Source organism: Echinops telfairi, unplaced genomic scaffold (genome assembly GCF_000313985.2).
Source record: "Echinops telfairi isolate 266 unplaced genomic scaffold, ASM31398v2 ScPeMD7_7424;HRSCAF=8462, whole genome shotgun sequence".
In the NCBI taxonomy this organism is placed as follows: Eukaryota; Metazoa; Chordata; class Mammalia; order Afrosoricida; family Tenrecidae; genus Echinops; species Echinops telfairi.
In genome coordinates, this window is record NW_022111324.1 from 55960816 (window position 1) to 55980363 (window position 19548).

Below are 19548 nucleotides of genomic sequence, written 5' to 3' on the forward strand. Positions count from 1 at the left end.
GGGGGGGGCGTTCTCACTGGGATGGGCTCTGCCCTCATAGGAAATGTGTGGCCCCAGTTGGCATGTGGCAAGCTGGGAGCCTGCAGCGAGGAGGGGCTTGATGCCACGAGTTGAGAGCCCACCTTGTTGGCAGTGGGAGTCAGGTCAGGAAAGGAGGCCATCTCCAGCCTCAGGGCTGCGAGCTGGGGGCTGCTGGCACCTCCTCCTCCGGCCACCTGCCTCTCCAGTCGCTCCGCCTCTCTCCGGCTGTCTTTGAGCTGGAACAGCAGGCGGGAGCTGTCAGACACCTGCTGGGCAGCCTGGGATGACCGCTCGTGGGCTTCGGTCAGCATGCGGAAGGCTCCTGTCAGGAGAAGGGAAGGGGGGTGAGCCTGAAGAAGAGAGGACACTGTGCACAGGAGAGAAGTGGCCGCTCCCGCGGGCGGGCTGGGCTGCCTGCTCACCTGAAGGATCAGCACCGCTTATCTTTTGAAACTGCTCCCTCTTGCTCTGGTACACAACGAGAAGCTGATTGAAGCTTCGGCCCAGGCTCTCCAGGTCCCCTGGGAGAGACAGGATCTCTCCCTCCAGGGGCAGGTCCAGCTGCAGGCCCTGTAGGGTCCCCCTGAGACCGAGAGGAGAGAGGCTTTCACTAAAGCACCAAGGAGACTTGCCTCCCCACCCCGGACCCCGCAAGTTCTCCATGGAGCCTGGAAACACAGAGCTCTGCCGCTACAGCAACGGCAACAGAAGGGCCAGCCTACGGGCTGCAGAAGCTTACCCTGGCCAAGGGCCTGGACAGCCGCGCACTCCCCGGGAAGCCCGCCCTCAGGGGGGCCTCCATCCACCTTTCTCCTGCCTCAAATTTGGTGACTGGCGGTCCTGCTTGCCTTCCCTCTCTCTCTCACGCTCTCGTTCTCTCCAGGGCTGCTCTCCCAGCCCCTGGCCACCAGGGCCCACCGCTGGGCCCTCACCCCCCTTGGTTCTCTCCTGGCAGAGCTGCCACCTCCTGCTGACCTTGGGACCCCAGAGCAGCTGCCCACCCATTGGCTCCACCTGAAGGGGATTCAGGATCCATGCAGCCAAGCCCGCAGCCACTGAGATGTCAGGGGTTCCTTGCCTGGCAGGCCATCAAGAGCCCACCCCGAGGCCTTCCATTCTCCTACCTCCAGGCCTTGCTCAGGCCTGGGATGCCCCTCCACGCCAGCTTGTCCAGCTCGTCGGGGCGTGTCGAGTGACCACTGGGCTTTCGAAACTTCCATCGGACAGCACCTCCCTTCATGACGGCCCCATATTTCATTGTTTATTTAACAGTGAACTTTTATGATGTTATGATTACTTTGTACGGACTGCCCCCCGTCCCAAGGAGAAGCTTTCAAGGGCGAAAGTTAGGTCAGATTCATTTAATATCCTCAGTCCGTAGCACACTGCAAGCTCATAATAGGTAATGGGGAATTTAATTTTTTTTTAATGTAGAGTGAATGAATTCCAAGACTTGCTTGAGCTCCTCAGCCAGCGCCTCCAAAAAACAGCTCCTGCGCACCCCCCCCCCCCACCCCCCTCCTTTATCACTCTTCTCAGGCCGCCAGTCACACACCTGGACAGCTCTGTGCGTCCTCAGCCAGCAAGGGCTGCGGAAGCAAACTAATTATAGAACCTTCGAGAACCAGCTCTCAGGCAAAGGCTCCTCTGCTGGTGGGACGATGGGGTGTGTGGGTGGGAACCTTCCATTCCAAAGCCGATCGGAAGCTGTTTTCAGAGGCCCTGCCTCTCTGACGCCCTCGGCCAGGGTGACTAATGCAGGGAACGCAGGACCTGGGCTCTCGTCTGCGCCCGAGTCCCAGCTCCACCCACCCACGGCCGGGAGGCTCTGCCACGTCACCTCCCTGTGCCCAGCAGGGCTGTGCTATGTACGAAGGACCAGGGTAGCCCTGACGCAAGCCCGGGGCACGGGGATTACCTGAGGGCGAAGATGGCATTGGCCACCTGGGCCACCTCCTGCTCTGTGGCCGAGGCGCTGTTGAGGACCGCTTGGATCTGCTCCATCTTGCTCCTGGCAGTCAGGAGGCGGGAGGCCAGGCCGCGGTCGCCCAGCCCCAGCCCAGGCTGCAGGCTGGCCGTGGCGTTGCGGAGACCACCGAGGCGCCGGCCCTGCTCCCGGATGTCCGTGTCATAGGTCTGGAAGCACGGGTGGCAGGCTACACACACCGGGTAGCGGTCACAGTAGCCTCGCTCACACTGGTCGCAGCGGGGCCCGGTCAAGCCCGGGCGGCAGAGGCAGCGGCCCGAGGTCTTGTCACAGCCCCGGCCCTCGGTTCCCCGGAAGTCACAGTCACAGGCTAGGGTCAGGAAGAAGCAACGGTCAGGGGGTGGGGGCCAGGCAGGCGGAGGACCCAGGTGCATGCCTTAGAATAAAGGACGGTTTAGGCCCACAGAACAGCCACGCTTCACAACAACAATGGGAGCAAACACTGATTCCACAGGCTGAGCATGGAGCCCTGGTGGCGTAGTGGACTACACACTGGGCTACTAACCCCAAGGTTGGTGGTTCAAACCCACCAACTGTTCTGAGGGAGGAGATGAGCCTTTTTGCTCCGATGAGGACCCTCAGCGGCAGGTCTACTCCATCCTGCAGTGTCGGCGAGTAGGAACAGACTCGACCGCAGTGAGTTTGGCTTGGGGTTGGTGGGTCGGGCATCCACTGCCCTGCCCGGAAGATTGCAGCCAGGGAGACTCTGCGTCTGTTCTACTCTGTCATGCGCGGGCTTACCGCACATCAGACTCCACTTGACAGCAACAGGTTTGGCTTGGTTTGGTTTGTGTACGATGTTCCAAGCCACACATGTTAATTCACGGGACCCGTCACCACCACCCCAGGAGTGAGAAAGGAGTTGCCGTGGAGTGGGGAGCCCACGTGTGCTCCACTGACATTGTGGAGGCTGCTGTTTTGTAAGTCCGCCACCAGGCCTCTCAGGTTGCTAGGTAGCAGCTTGGTTCCTGACCCATTTGCACCCAGCAGGAAGTCCCTCTGGGAGTTAGCAGCTCCTTTCTCCCCTGAGGCACAGAGAGGTCAAGTACAGCGCGTCCCATTAGTTTCAGAAGCGGAAACCCATGCCTGCAGAGGAGGAGCAGTGGGCCCGTGTCACTGACCAGGCAATGGTGGTGGCAGAGCGAAGCCACCTGCTGCATCAGCCCGCCTCTGCTCAAGTCACCGAGCCGCCTCACCTGTGAGGCAGGAAGAAGAGCCCGCCCTCCCCCTCGCTGCCCTGGAAATGGTTCTGGAAAGCACCCTTCCTCGGACACACTGGAGAAAAGCGGCCGACTGCTGTTTGGTGGCCTGCCCCAGGGCCTGGGAGGGCACACAGACTGACTGGACAGGGGCGGCAGTCCTGGGAAAGGCTGCACTCTGGGTTCTGGTCCGTCCACATGTCACATGCTACCCTCACCTGTGCCTACCTACGTATCTACCTAGCTACGGTTAAACCTGCACCGGCCCACCCAGCATGTGTGCATGTGCTCATCTGCCCGCACCCTCCCCGCCTCCCCACCTCCACCCCCACACCCTACTCCGTGAGCACGCACCTCGGCATCCAGTGGCCGCATCTCCATAGGTCTGATCTGGGCACTGGCGGATGGCTGCGGTGTTACAGGTCAGGCCCCCGAACCCATCCCGACACGGGCACTGTCCTGTGAACTGAGGAGGTGGGGGTGTACTGGGAGGGACCGCTCTCATGGGCTCTGCCTGCCTGTTATTGGGGGGCCAGTCAGCAACCAGAACCCAATGGCCTGTGGAGCTGGTGTGCTACCCACTCCTTCTAAGCTCCCACTCAGGGGTAAGCCTGACGTGGCAGCCCAGAGCAAGCCTGGCAGGAGGCAAGGCAGGAACAGCTTTGCCAGAACCGAGAGAGCCACGGGAGAAGGGGACACTGAGCGGTCTCCCCAGAGCATGTGGCCCTGACTGGAAAGTTCGAGAGGGACAACATGGGGAAAGACAGTAAGCCTCCCTCTCCTTTTTACCTGGTTACACTGGGGGCTGAGTGAGTTGTGGGGGTCGCAGGAACAGGCCTCGCAGCCCCGGCCACTGGCCAACTTCCAGTGGTTGGGAGCGCACTGGTCACACTTGGGGCCCACCACGTTGGGCAGACACAGGCAGCGTCCCGTCTCTTCATCACACGGCATGTCCCGGGAGCACCCCAAGATGTTACAGTCACAACCTGCAGGAGGGATGGCTGCTGAGGAGGGCTCCCCACCCAGAAAATCTCATCCCCAGAGGACAGACGTCCCGGGAGTGGAGCCACAGCCTAGGCAAAGAATTGGGCAAGCTTGATTCCTTCAGGTAACGTGGCTGACTCACAGGACACCGCTTCCCCACCAGCCCTGTCACCTGGCCGCCTGGCCGCCTGGCAGCCTGCCCCTGCCACCTCTCTGTGACTCAGTCCACCTCCCCAACCGAGCCCACACCGCCACCTGCTGGAGGCCAGTGGAACAGCACCCAGTGTTGGGAAGAAAGAGAGACTGGGGCTCTCTCTCCCCACTGTACACCCTGAGCTGGGATTTCTTCTGCAGAGAGCACAGTGGGCAGGGCAGTCACAGATGCCCCCGCCTGTCTGCAGCCCGCCCTGCCCCGTGCAGACCCCGGCCCCCACCTCCATCCCCGGAGCCCCCACTCACGGTGGCAGCCCTGCGGGTTGCTGTAGGTGAGTCCCGTGAAGCCCGGTTTGCACAAGTCACAGCGCTCTCCCTGCACGTGCTCCTTACACACGCACTGCCCGCTCACTGGGTCGCAGGGAGCTCCTGGCACGGCCCCATCCGGGTCACACTCGCAGGCTGGGACAGGAGCACAGGATCACGGGAGGGACAAAGAAGAAACGTGCAGGTCAGGGCTTGACCGTAGGAGCCAGAAGGCCTGGGTTTAAAAATCCTTCTCCCACCACTAACTGGCCATTGACTTTAGTCTTACTTTTGCCCCTCAGTGTCCTTGTCTGAAGGAATAACAATGGAGATCATAATAATCACAATAATACAGGCACCACAGACTTCTGATGAATAAACGATGATGTGTACAGACCTCCGGACAGTGCCTGACACGTGTTAAGCACTAAAAAACGTATTTGGGGAGGTCCTTCTTTACTGACGACTGTGATGTGCCCAGCCTGGAGCTAGGTGCTATCACATGCTACATCATCTGATCTTCTTGATCACCCTGAAACTTGGATCTCGATATTGAAAGCTACTGAGGCTCAAAAGTCTTCAAGAACTTCCCTCAGGGAAGTGGTAGAAGTAGGAGTCAGACTCAAGACTGCCTCAGTCGCTCCACTGACAAGTGGTATCTGCAGGAAGTGGCCCCAGCCTCCACGACTCCCCCCCCCACCCCGAAGACCTCTTTTATGTTTTACAAAACCTAAGACTCCTTCATGCCGAAAGCCTTTCCCGATTAAACCTACCCCAACCAGATTGCTCCAGCTCAGTTTGCGTTCTCCCGTGGGAACTCGCTGGCACTTGGGGTCATGCTAAGCCACTCCCGCGTGCTCCCTGATGTGACTGTCCTATGCTCCTTCAACAGACATTCCTTAAGGGTCCAGTCTCTGCCAGTCAGTCCCCACACTAGGGCCTGGGGCTCTAAGACATCGTCCCTGCCATCCAGGGGCTCTCCCCACGGTGGATTTCTCCAAAAACTGTCAAAAGAAATACCAACCCTCACTCACGTGGCAAAGACAGTACCATAGACGGATAACGTGAACTGCACGGATACATTGGAGTTGGCTGGTGAGTGTCATGGGAAGAGGGAGGGGTGGAGATTTGACACTCGGAGGCAGTCACATGTGCTAACACCCCCCACCCACCCACCCACCCACCAAGTATGCAACCATGTGGTGTGCCCAGGGAAGAGGGAACAAGCCCAGGCGATGAGGGAACCCTTGGAGGAGCACCTAGGGGCGGCTGGAGGACATCTGCTGGGACCCAACCACGCAAGGCCCTGTATGCCGAGCGGAGAGTGTGCAGCTCACCCCTGGTTGGAAGCGAGACCCTCTGCGGCTTGTGACCAGGGCACTGCCATCAGATTTGTGCAGCAATCTCACAGGATGCTGCTGGGTGGCGGCCAGGCTGGACAGGAAGGGTCCGCTGGCCGACGGAGCCCAGAGTGGGCCAACTAGCTCCAAGCCTGCTGCCTCCCCCTCACTCCCTCTTGCTCAAGGATCTTTCCATTAGGACGATTGGCCCAGCCTGCTCTCTCCCTTCCCTAGTGAAAGTATTAGGCGTGGCCTGACCCTTTCTCCTTGAAAATAAAAAAAATCAGAGAAGCTTGACTTCCTTCGCCACATCCACACTGGAAAACCATCTGTCTGACGAGAGGTGCATGGTATGTGTTCCCCCCACCTTCCTTCCTATCCTCCCTCCTTATCAGATGTGCGTGGCTTATATGATAAAGCCCCGGGGGCACAACAGGTGAAGCACCAGGTGGCGGTTCAGGCCTATCAGCTGCTCTGTGGGAGAAAGAGGCAGCTGTCTGCTCCCGGGAAGATGTATCGCCCTGGGAGCCCTGTGTGGATCCGTCCAGTCAAGAGTGATGGGCTTGGTTTCTGCTCTATGGCTTTGCTCACCAATTATTTGTGTAACTGTCAAGCTACACAATGTTTACTCTTTCCTCCCCCAAGCCTCACATAAGGGCTCTACGCATTGATGGAGCGACTAAAATAAGGACTATATATTGATTGGCTGTCCAGAGGTGAAGTGATTTGTGCGCCATGAAGCGGAAATGGCCACCCCCAATCTCTGCCCACCCCCTGAGGGGCTCTGTGTCACAAAAATGCAGGTGGGGTGCCCTCGCATGGTTGTGCCTGGCATATATGGGGCCGATGAACAGATGACACCCTGGTCCCCAGCCCCTTACTCACGGATACAGGTCTCCTCGATGGGAGCTCCGGGCCGCCGGTTCCGGAAATAGTGCAGCTGACAGCGTTCACAGTGCTGGCCCTCAGTGTGATCCTGGCAATTGTCACACACACCGCCGTGCGCCCCCCGGCTGGCCGCAAACACCGCTGAATCGAAGTGGCACGTCTCTGAGTGCCCGTTGCAGTCACACCCTGCAGAAGAGAGTCCACGCCTGGCGTTCACAGCAGCCCCCTGGCACCTCTGAGCAACAATGCGAGGGGCATACGCGGGCAGGCGATGGAGATACTGAGGCCCAGGGAGCTGTGGGGCATCTAGTTTAAGTTGAAAAAACAAAACTGCTGCTGTCACGTGGACACCGACTAATGACAACCCCATGTGTGTCAGCGTGGGTTTGCAATGGCTGCGCTTTCCCGGCCTTGCTTCCAAGGTGCATCTGGGAAGCCTCAAACCTCAGATTCTCAGTGGGCAGCCTTTGCTGCCTCGCCCGGGGGCTCCTATTCACAGGAACTGGGGAGAAGGCGGAGTGGAAAAGAGCTCAGACCACTGCCGCCTGTTGTGGGGACAGTGGCCACTAGGTTAGGGCAGAGAGAACGCCCTGGGGCCAGGCTAAAGAGATGGACAGGGACAGGAAGGGAACCCCCCCAAATGCTCTCCATTCCACCAAAGACAACAACCAAACCGAATTCACTGCCGCAGGCTTGGTTTTGACTCACAGTGAGCCTGCAAGGCAGGCTCCAACGGCCCCCAGGGGCTTCTGAGACGAACTCTTTGCCACAGCGGAAAGCCTCGTCTTTCTCTAGCCCACTGAAGCAGGGGAGCTCACATCGCAGGGTTATAATTAAGTTCAGGTAGCATTCATAAAAAGTAAAATCTCTGTGTGTCCCGGTCAGGTCACCCAGCCCCAGAAGGGCCCCCACAGGAAAGGAGTCGAGCCTGGGCTCGTACTTTGGCACTCGTGGGGGTCCTGGTCATCTGCGGGTCTCCAGGGCCGGTCGTTGTAGAAGGGAGCACAGCGGTCGCAGTTGGGGCCGGCAGTGTTGTGCTGGCAGACGCAGGCGTCATGGACCTAGGAGAAGCAGGAATTAGCGAAGGGAGGTCCCAGGGATGCAGCGCTCCTCTCCCCTCGGACGCTTCAGCTCACTGGGCAGGGCCCAGCTCAGGCCCCGGCTGGAGCAGGGTGTTTGTTTTCCCTGAGTGCGCCTGCCTGCGTGCGTGCGTGCGTGTGTCCGCGCATGCGCACGCGCATGTGCACATGTGCTTGCTCTATTCCTCTGCCGAGGGTTTTAGAGCCCATTCCTTGCATTTGGATACCTGCAGGCTTGTGCCTCCCAGCCGGGAAAGCATGCAGACACTCTTGCTGGGACACTGGTACTCCAGAAGCTGGCAGGCCCTTTGGGAGTCCTATTCCAACACTCCACGATGGTGGCTATGTGGTGAAGGAGACTGTTCAATCAGTTGTTACTAGGTTCATTAAGGCACAAAAATAGAAGAGCAGGTGTGTGCAGATTGCTTTCCAAAACCGGCCTAGCACCCTCAGCCTGGTACCGAATTTGGTCCCAATCTCTCTTCCAAAGACTCAAACTCACTGCCACCCAGTCACTTCTGAATCACCCCTACAGGACAGGATGAATCACCCCTGTGTGTTTCTGAGACAGTAAATCTTTAAGGGTGCACACGGCCTCCTCTTTCTCCCATGGAGCAGCAGTGGTTTTGAACTGCCGACCTTTCGGTGACCAGCCCAATGCTAACCTGTTCTCTGTCTTAAGAAAGAAGAACTGGGAGCAGAGCTTGTCCTTTGCATCCAGGATCTCTGCTCTGGGGAACTCCAAGAGCCAGGGAAAGATTGATGGCAAGGATCTTCCCTCAGAGCCAACAGAGAAAGGGTGCCTTCCCCTAGAGCTGCTGCATTGAATTTGGACTTGTAGACTGCTAAATAAATTTGATTGTTAAGGCCAGACACCACAGGGAGCTCCCAGCTGCTCCCAGTGCAAGTCCAGCTTCTTCCCACCCTCGGCCTTTGCCCATGTGGCCTTCTTGGAATTCCCTGCTCTCCACGTGTACCCACAAAACTCCACCTGCAAAGCTCCAGTGGAGGGTGGCATGTCCTTCATCAAGCCTGCCCTGGTCCCTCTAATCCAGCAGTTCTCAATCTGTGGGTCAAGACCCTTTTGTGGTCGAATGACCCTTTCACAGGGGTCGCCCAATTCATAACAGCAGCAAAATTACAGTGACGAAGTAGCAACAAAAATAACTTTATAGTTGGGGAAGTCACCACAACATGAGGAACTGTATGAAAGGGTCGCGGCATGAGGAAGGTTGAGAACCACTGCTCTAAGCCCACAGACTGATAGCCAGCCGGGCTGCTCTCTGAATCCCCTGGGGAGCTTTGACAGCAGAGTAGAGTGTGGGCCCACCCAAACCATTCACTCCAGCTCCCACGCAGGGACCAGGCCCAGCGCTAGGTTTCCATTTCCTTTTTCGGTGGCTTACAGGCTTCCGTTTGGAAGAGCAGCCTCAAGACGAGAGAAAAGCTGCGTAGAAAGGACAGAGGGGTTTCCCTCCGCGTGCTGTCCCACCCATGACTCACATCTAAAGTCCACAGCTCACGCTCCTGAGGGACTCACTCCTGGGGGCTTCGGCTAATACATAACGTCATGCAGTCCACAGTGCTGCATTTCACAGAATAGTTTCACACATGGAAACAAAATAAACTGGTTGCCAGTGAGCCTGTCAAGCACCACAGCCTGCTCCTACGGAGTGGCCAGTGGATTTGACCTTTTGGTTAGCGGCTGAGTTCTCAGTCCCTTCACCACCACTAATCCTCCCCTTCCACCCCCACCAACCCTGGCAACCACCGATCTTTCACTCTCCACACGCTGGCCTTTTCCAGAACGCCCACCATGTTGTTAAGTGATGATCGATTGAGAACCCACAGGGCAGGGCGTGCTCTGCCCCTCCCCTGAACCCCACAGTGCTCTGCCCTCCTTACGTGGCAGCCATTCAGCAGCTGTGCCTTGTTTGCCTGTCAGTTTCTACATTGACAGAGGAACGGAAGTCACAGGCAAGTTCAATGGCAGAGCGCTCTGCTTTGTCCATCAAGGCTCTTTCCTCTGCCGGCGGTTCTGAAGTTTGGTCTCACAGCAGAATGTCCTCAGGAAGCTGAGGTTTTCAAACTGCTGTCCCTAGTGAATCTAATTCGGCTGGTCCAGAGCTTGACGTAGCATCTGGACTGCACTTAGTCCCCTGAGCTTGTCCTGTATTCCACCTGTGAACCCAACTCACTGCCATCGAGTTGATTCCAACTCACAGCGACCCTGGAGTAGACTTGCCCCTGTGGCTTTACAAAGACTGTCACTCTTTATGGGACAGTAAGCCTCGTCTTTCTTCCACAGAGCAGTTGGTGGTTTCAAACTGCCAACCTGGTGGTTAACAGCCCAATGCATAACCACTACACTGCCAGGGCTCCACCCAACAAAGACTCCTACATGAGTGGTTATCAATCCTAAACATATGAAAGCTTTAAAAACCCAACATAGACCTAGATGTCATTCAGTCTGTAGCTGGTTATATAAACTATGGTATATCTGTAAAATGAACTATTCTTCAGTGATTTAAAGAAGAGAGAGAGAGGCTACTTGCCATGAAAAGACATGGAGGAATGTTGCATGCGTGTTCTTAAGTCAATGAGGCCAGTCTAAAAGCCTTACAAAGTGTCTGATTCCGACTAAGTGACATTTTGGAAAAGGTGAGATGGTAAAAAGATCCGTATTCTCCAGGGGTTCAGAAGAAAGGTGCAGAATGGAGTTGAGAGCATGCTGACAATGGTGAATTGTCCTGCAAGCTGCTGTCATGGTGGGCATATGACATTCATTCATGCATTCAAACCCACTGGACTGTACAACACAAAGAATAAACCCTGACATAAACTGTGGACTTTAGCTAAGAGCCATGATTCATCAGCACCAGAAGAACAAATCTGTTTTGGAAAAAATACAGCCAGAAATCTCGTTAGAAGTGAGGATGGAGAAACCCTGTCTCACTGACTTTGGACGTGTTACTAGGAGAGACGGGTCCCTAAGTAAGGCCATCATGCTGGGAAAGTACAAGGTCAACCAGAAAGATGACCCTCAACAAACGGGCTTGGGAGGATGGGCTTTTCAAACATAACACTTGTTAGGATGGTACCAGACCAGGCAGTGTTTTATTCCATTGTGCCTAGTGTTGCAATGACCTCAAGCCAACTGGAAGGCCCCCAACAACATTGGTTTGTCAATTGTAACAAATGCAGTACAGGAATAGGTACAGAGGGTTGAGGGGGGAAACTCTGGAATTGGTACAGTTTTTAGTCACCCTAACCCTGCTCTAAAATATAGAGAGTATGAATTTAATAATAACTACATGTATAGATATGGTAATTACATAATCTGTTGTCAAGTTGAGGATTAAAAGTGAAGGAGTGGAGTTTAGCCTGTCAATCAGATCACAGCTTGATGACTTCAAATAGCTCGCTGGAGGTGGGACACAGGTCCACTCCCTGTGAGACATTGCAGCTGACAAGACACATGGAACTACACTAGTGTCCTGAGCTGGAGGAGCCACAGGGAGACCCCTGGCAGTGCTGAGATGCTTATAATGCCCCTGGATCCACAAGACTTCCCACCCACTGGCCTGTGATCTTCCTGCATTCAGCATCATTGCATGTGTTTCATGAGTCTGAAGAGGAATTTATAGATTAGTATTGGACATATGGGCTCATATCTGACTTACAGACTTGATCTGGACTGGGCTAGGATGTTTTCTCAATACTCAATTGCTCTTGTATATAAAGCTCTTTCCTATACACATAAGTGTTTATAAATGTGTTTCTCTAGTCTACCCAGACTAACACAATAGGGTTACCATGAGTCAGAATCTATTCTATAGCAGTGAGTCTGAGTTTTGCATTATATATATATATGATTCTACATAGTATCTCAGGGTATAAGTCTACATATTGCTTTTTTTTATATGAAGCCAGGATTGAGAAAGCATTGTCTAAAGCCCCCCACACACACGCACACATTTACTTATATGTACCTGTAGTACTTACATGTACCACACTGATTTATATGGTATCGGGAATCACCATAGTAGAGGCTGAAGGAAGTACAACAAAATTCTGATTGTGGAATTGACAGTCACTTAGATTATTATTTGTGTGTATGTGTGTGTGTGTGTGTGTGTGTGTGCATGAAACATTAGCTATCCAAGTCTTAAATACAATATTCTCCCAAGGAAGGTTTTGGCCTGCCTTGCCCATGTCCCGTCCCCTCATCCCTTCCCACGAGGCTGTCACCTGCACAGCAGTGGAGGGGCCTGCAGTGGCCCCAGGTACAGGGGCACAGCGGTCAGCATGGCCGTGACAGAAGCAGCTCCCCTGCAGACGCAGCCGGGACACAGCGTAGTAGGCGCTAGGCGGGTAGTAGCCTCTCTTGGGCACAGGGGCCAGCCTGGTGAAGTTGGCTCTGAAGTTGGTGATCTCCCCCAGCTCTGAGAAGGCCAACAGCAATGAAGGAGGGAGTTAGGGAAGAGGAAAGAAAGTCAGGGATAACTAGTCTCCCAGAGCAGGATGGGTGAGAACAAAATGCCTGTCTCACCATCCCTTCTTCCCTCCTTGGTAAGGTTATACCAGGGAGCCAGCCTATAACCTCTGGCAGTCCCTACTGTCTGGGAGCAAAGACTCGGGCTTTGTTAGCCTCAGGTTTCCACAAGATCCCTGTGAGGCGGGCAGGGGGAGTACGAAATGCCCAATCATATGGATGGAAATACAGAAGGCAAAGCAATGTCCACGACTTAGATTCCAACTCCGGTTTGGTCCCTGTGCCCACACTCAGCCCCACAGGCTACAATAGTAGCCAAGCTCACTGACCTTGAATCTTTTGACCCTGAGTTACTGGGAATCCAGAAGCTAAATCCATGATGCTAAGTTGAACCTGCAGAAAGAGGAGAGGGGGAGGGGCTGAAGATGAGGCCAACGGTGCTCCCATCCTGAGAAGCCCTTTCCACCCAGTGGCCCACCCACCCATGGTATGAAGTTGGTCAACTGCCCTGGAGGAAGTGATCACTGGACCCAAAGGGTATGTGTGTGTGTGTGCAACTTCTCTTCCCTGATGAAAAATAAACCACAAACCAAACTCACTGCCACTGAGTCCATTCTGACTCGTGGCGACCCTATAGCACAGGGTTTGTGAGATGGTAACTCTTTGTGGGAATAGAAGTCCTCGTGTTTCTCCCTCGGACAGGCTGGTGATCTTGAACTGCTGACGCTGCAGTGAACAGCCCAGTGCATAACCACTCTGCAGGGCTCCTCTCTAGGGAATTCATCTACTTTCTTGGGCCAATGGCTATGGTAAGATGAATAATCCATACACGAGCGAGCGCTACCATCAACAACCAGGGAACAATGCTGTCACTGAGCCCATTCTGACTCCCAGCCACCCTGAAGGGCGGGCGGGGCTGCCTCATCCAGTGTCTCAGCCTGTCCCCTTTCCAGAAGCCGGGGGCCACATCCTTCTCCTACAGAGCGCTGGTGGATGCAAATCAGAGCCAGGAGGCAGGGGACACGCCTCCTTCCACTACTCAGGACAAATGAACACTGAGGAGTTGATCAGTGATGCGGATTTTACCCTTTCCGCTACAGGGGAGTGTGAGTGAGCTGCACGCAGGACGCTGTGGGAAAGAGCCGAGATGGGCTCTAGAGGGCTTCCGAGGCTGCTGACCTGTCCAGGCTCGGCAGCAAAGACATAAGCACCAAATGGGCCATCTCGGGGAGCTCGGGAAAGGCAGAGGGCGGCCCACTGAGGCTTCTCAGCTCCTTTCGAAGAGCTGCCTGAGTCATGCCAGGGGGGTGAGACCAGACTGGCTGGCACTGGGGGACAGCCTGGCGTGAAGGTGAGTCTGTGTGACTGTGTGCATGGCATGACACCAGGGTCGACCTCCGCCCACCCTCCCCGCCGACCGCGCCCAGCTTGCACCACAACCTCCAAAGAAGGCCCAACTTCCCAAATCAGGCTGAGTGTTAGGAATGAACCGAGTCTTCCAAAAAAGATGGACGGAAGTCTTGGCTGCTGTGGCTGCGCATTCTGTTACAGGTCAGGTCCCTCTACTTACCCTCCCCCCATTTGGGTGCCCATTAGGCCTTTGGGGGAGAGGCTGACACCAAGCTTCCTGCCACCCCTGAGGCTGGCCCTGGCGCACTCCCGGGAAGGTGGAAGTACAGTCGGTAGCCAGGTACTGGTATACTTTCCAGGTCTTGCCGAAGTCTGAGGAGCGTTCAATCAGCATCCCGGCAGGCTGGGACCCCTGTGGAGACACAGACAGGATGGGTGGGTCTCCCCCATGGGAGTGATTGAGAGAGAAGAGCCCACGTGGTGCCCCCGGGAGTCACTCACAGAAACAGGCTCCTACAGAAGTGCTCGTGATCCCTGATGCCTGCAGGGAGGAAGGGGCAAGGGGGCCCAGAGTATCTGGACCCGTTCCTCCTGGCCAAATACACACAGGGGTAGGGTTTCCCGAAGGAACTAGGGCAAGGAATGGAAAGGAGATCTCCTCTCTAGAAGGCGTGCTCCCACACAGGCCCGCAGGCTGAACTAGTCTCCAATCTGCCCTGCCCACCGAGCATCAACCACCTGCTGTCCTTGCTAGCTCCTGGTTCTGTTCCTTGACATGGCTTTGGTGCTGTGGTCACCCCGAGCTGTCCACCCTCAGCAGCCTCCCCTCTGTCTTGCCCTCTCCAAACCACACTCCCCACTTCACCAAGGGATCCTCCCACATGGTCAGCACATCATGTGCCCCCAACGGCACCCCTCCACTCAACTACATCGGCCCAAAGTCAAACGCAGGCTCTTTCTCTCGGGCCGGAGTCTTGTCTCCCTGTGTGCCTATGTGCGCGCTCTCTTGGCGATTTCTCAGAGCTTTAGATGGTGTCTTTGCGCCGACCGTGCCCAGATTGCACCACAACCTCCAAAGAAGGCCCAACTTCCCAAATCAGGCTGAGTGTTAGGAATGAACCGAGTCTTCCAAAAAAGATGGACGGAAGTCTTGGCTGCAGTGGCTGCGCATTCCGGGCCCGGTCCCGCTCTCGTTTCACTCTTACTCCAGTCCCGTGCACCACACAGCAAACAGAGCTTTCTTTGAAAACCTGCAGTCCACTGTGTGTCACACCTCTGCTGGGAACTACCCGATGGCGTCTCAGTATTCTTGAATGAAATCCAAACTCCAGGAAGCAGGCTGCCTCCTCCCTTCAACCCCTGCCACCACGGCCCTCCAGCTCTGCCCACTGCAGGAATGGACAATTAAATGAATGGGCGAATGATTTAAAAAAAAAAAAAGCCATGGGACTATTGGATAGGACTCATTCAAATGAACGCTTCTCCCCTTTACAGGCGGGGCGTGGATTCACAGGAGAAGTAATTGCACCGAAGGAGCAGACTGTCCACCAAGAGAGCCACTCCCACGTCGCATCTTTCCTGTGGACGGGCAAGGCGGTGGCCGCATGTTAAAGGAGTGAGCTCCCTGGTCCCTTCCTGTCCTCAGGCTGTGACTCACAAGGCCGTGTCTCCTTTGGACAACAGCGAGGTTGTGTCTTTGGACAGCCGGCGATCGGCAGTCAGGAAAGCACAGGCGGATCGCAATGCCTCACTGGAGAGTAGGCAGCATGACCAACCGCCAATGCCCAGCTGTCACGTGGGTCCCTATTGATGGGGAGCCCCTGGGTGTCGGAGAAGAGCTGTGCTCCAGAGGGCTTTGAGTGGCTGGTTTTTCTGAAGGAAATCACCAGGCCTTCCTTCTGAGGCTCTTCTGGTGGGTCCTAATGTCCCACCTTGTGGTCAGCAATGGGAATGTGCTCCCTGTTTTTTGTCACCCAGGGACTCCATCCTAAGCAGCCCAACCCCACTGTCATCGGCTCAACGGCAACTCACAGTGATGCGCTCTAGGATTTCTGAGACTGTAAATCTTACTGGGGCAAACAGCCTCATCTTTCCCCTGAGGAGCAGCTGCTGGGCTTGATCCACCTACCTTGCAGCCCAATGCCTAACCCACAGTATGACCAAGACTCCTGCGATGGGCAACCAGACCTGGTAGCATTGATCCCTGCAGTACCGAGTTGTTTAAAAGGGGCCTTCTGCTGTCACCAGGGTACAGGCTCGGGGGCAATGCAATACCACACGTGAAAAGGAAGCCCGCCACCATGATGCCATCCTGCCCAGCCGAGAGTGACCAGAACGCTGTGCTCTACCACAGGGTCTAAGTCCCCCTTACCCACCCACTGTCCTTCCTGGTAAGCACACCTGGAAATCCATCATGATGTCCTGAAGGTAGAACTTTCTGCCCAGGTCCAACTGCAGAGAGACGGGGTTCACATCTGGAAGGACAAAAAATTACAACTTAGGTCAAAAATTGTCTGCCTTCCCAGCCCTGGAGAAGCTCCAGGGCCGAAACTCCCCAAGCTTGTCTCTCTGACTTCCCCCTGGAGAAGAAAGCTACCAGTCGGCAGAAACAGACTTATGTCATCTATCCAAACCCTGCGTGTTCTTGGTGAAACGTCCTTCCTCCAATTGCTTAACACCTTGAAGAGTTTCAACTTGCCTCCTCAACACAGCCTTGTTCCCAAGCCTCGTTCATTCAGTAGGCCCATGGCAATTAAGGTGGGTGACATAAAGTCCTTCCCCTTGACTCACATTCCTGCCTTCACCGCTAATAAACCTTTCTATCCATGCGCCCCCACCCCTGCAGACCCCCAGAGAGGTGCTTGTCAACCACCCTTGCCCACCACCACCATAAGAAATGTCTGCGAACTCAAAGGGCTCCTGACCACCCTCCACCCATCCCCATCCGACAGAGGTCACCCGTCTGGGCTCCTGAAGGTGGCAGGCCCTTACCATTCTGAGACTGCCACCAGCGCGTGTGGCCAGAGGATGAAGCGACATTCTCTACTCGGTGACTGTTGTAATTGTGAGGCAGCCGGGAGTCACACTTGCAGCATTTCATCTGCCACTGTGGGAGAGAGGGGCGCGCACGCGAGACTCAGAGACACATCCTGACAGGCACATCCTGACACCCCTTGTGCCCCGAGAGGCTGGCACGCTCCCTCGGTGTAGTGCTAACCTTGGCCATCCACTGACTTTGTTGCGTCAAAACACCTCTGAGGAGTAACCTCGATTGGCAACCTTCTAATTGAACCCCCCTTGGCCCCTTCTATTGCCCAGTAGGTGGTGTGACTGGGAGAGGGGTATAAAGTGGTTGGGGGGAAGATTGTTTGGGTATGTGGCACTGCCTTGAAGGAGAAACAGAAATGGACAGAAATGGGCACGAAGGGCAAAGCTGAAAGGAAGGGCAACGTAACGGGATGTGACAGGGATGGGCTAGAAAGTGGCTGTCCCTTCACATTTGATCCTGGCAGCCTCCTGGAGAACCCCAGGTTTCTAAGGAGCAGGCAAAGAAGACACCAGAAATGAGGCAGAGGAGTGGGGAGATGGGTGGTTCCTGTCCTGGCTGTGATCCTGCGCTTGAGGCTCAACCTCTCCTCTCTACATCAACCGGGGGTTGAAACCGCGCCATGTATTTTTTGGACCGTGAGTGCATATATCTCTAGAGCTGCCCTGGGTGCACAGCAGCGAACGCAGCAAAGGCCCTGCCCTCAGGGAGCTGACACTTAAACCCCCAAACTCACTGCCATCCAACCGACTCTGATTCACAGATATCCCAAAGACTTCCTGCACGGACAGCTGGGACCTGGGGCTCCTTCATAGGCTCAGCCCTTCCCTCTCCAGAAGAGAGAAACCTGGAGACCCCAACTAACGAGGGACCTTGGGAAAGCAGCCCCCAGACCAAGAAAGCAGAGGGCAGAGGGTGTCTGCAGTCACAGGGCTGAAGGCAGCCAAGTGGACCGCCAAGAGGGAGCCAGCGCCACTGGGGAGGCCCCTAGGAACCACACCTCCCCCAGGAGTGAGCCAAGAGACAGCACTGAATCCCAAGGGGCCCATGGCAAGACAGAGGCCACCAACCCCAGGAACATGTCCAGAGAGGCCACATGAGTGTGAGCTTGTGCCTAGGCACATGCCCAGCAGAGAGACACACATGATCTTGTCCCAGCTACCCCAAGTGACATTCATAATATCTAGTTTAATCTAAGTCACCATGGCCCCACCTTGAGCCCAGCTTAGAGGGCTCTAGATTGGCCTGCAAGTAGAAGAAAGGCCAGGACGAGACCCTCCCCTGTCTGCCAGTTCTGAGTAGGCATGGCTGTGCCTGTCACACCACTGGCCTTGGCTTTCCCCTAAGCCTCCCCTTGCCTGAACCAGGGGCAGCTCTGGAGCCATCTCTGAGGTCTCCCAGCTCCGGGGGGCAGGGCAATAAGGTAACCAGGCCAATGCCTTAGAGCAGGTGGGTCTTCAGGGCGGCACTGACTCCTGACAGCTCTGCCCAAAGAATATGCTTCCCCCATCCCACCCCACCCGTGCCTTGAGATACAGAGATCTCCTGATGGGACGGAAGAAGCCAGGGGCAGTAGAGAGCTCAGAAGGTGAGCCAGGTGTCCTAGCCGGGGAGACCCCTGCCTCCCACTCCACTTTCCATCTCACACCTCTCCTCTGCAAACGGAGACATTTGTTACCCTTGCTGCGGCTTGGAAATGTCTGTCAGATCCAAGACACTTTATTAAACATAATTCTTCAGTGCTTGATGCTCAAATAACAGTTGATGATACACATGCCTTATTATACTAGTCCCCACGGACCACCTCCCTGTCCCAGCGTTGTCCACTTCGTGCCCTGGGATACTTTTCCTCAGAGCACACAGCTCCGCTTGACACACTACACGTGTGTTTTCTATTTAATCCCTAGCACATAGAGGCCCTCAATGAATATTTCGTGAAGGAAGAGTAAAGGCTCAGTAAGTGCTCATTGTTTCCATCGCTACTGCAGCGACCCAGTCTTCCCTACCATCCCGGAGTTTACAAGAAGGCAATAAAATGTCAATACGAGTGGTTGAAGGCCTAGCAAGTGCCAGGTACTGCACTCCAAGCCTCGAAAACAAGTTCACTGCCATCTGGTCCATTCCAACTTACAGTGACCCCGTAGAACAGGGCAGGACTGCCCCTGTGGGCTTCTGAGACATGAAAAAGTAGAGAGCCTCCTCTTTCTCCCAAGGAGCGGCAGGTGGTTTCAAACTGCTGAGCTAGTGGTTAGCAGCCCAGCTCATCACCTGCAATGTCACCAGGGCTCCTCCTGCTCATCTCACAATAATCTTCCTCCCATTTCACAGATGAACGGAGACTGTGCCTTTCCGATGGCCCAATCGTGAGTGTCGGGGCCTCCCCACTCCCTGCTCTGCTCTTCTCCGAGGAAAGCAGCTGACCCGCGTACACAGACATGGTGGGAAGCACGGGGAGGGGTGGCAGCCTCTGTCACCCTGTGCGGATCCCAAGAAAGACTTGGTCTGACCCTCGAGCTGATCATGGGAGAGCTCGGGACAGAGAGAGAACTCTGGGAAGAAAGCGGGTTTTCCAGCCTACCTGAGTCCAGGTACCCCAGAGAGGGCTTGAGGCAGCTGCTAGAATACCTGACCCCTTAAAATAGACCTCTCTGGGCGAGAGAAGGCACTTGCCAGAGTTGGCCTTCCCTCTGGATGCCTATT

General features: G+C 55.4%; 1 protein-coding gene across 2 annotated transcripts in view; it reads right to left on the minus strand.

Moving 5' to 3' along the window:
* LAMB3 (laminin subunit beta 3) overlaps positions 1–19548 on the minus strand; it is a 41509-nt gene that overhangs the window by 10426 nt on the left and 11535 nt on the right. For both annotated transcript variants that reach the window (XM_045298077.1, XM_004699854.2), the window contains 13 exons: positions 16794–16908; positions 16203–16276; positions 14023–14214; positions 12782–12845; positions 12209–12402; positions 7819–7939; positions 6876–7064; positions 4651–4806; positions 3997–4193; positions 3562–3673; positions 1940–2318; positions 444–604; positions 123–343 (listed from right to left, as the gene is read on the minus strand). In XM_045298077.1, the coding sequence (XP_045154012.1) occupies positions 123–343; positions 444–604; positions 1940–2318; positions 3562–3673; positions 3997–4193; positions 4651–4806; positions 6876–7064; positions 7819–7939; positions 12209–12402; positions 12782–12845; positions 14023–14214; positions 16203–16276; positions 16794–16908 (2175 nt within the window). The remainder of the gene's footprint in view (positions 1–122; positions 344–443; positions 605–1939; positions 2319–3561; positions 3674–3996; positions 4194–4650; positions 4807–6875; positions 7065–7818; positions 7940–12208; positions 12403–12781; positions 12846–14022; positions 14215–16202; positions 16277–16793; positions 16909–19548) is intronic.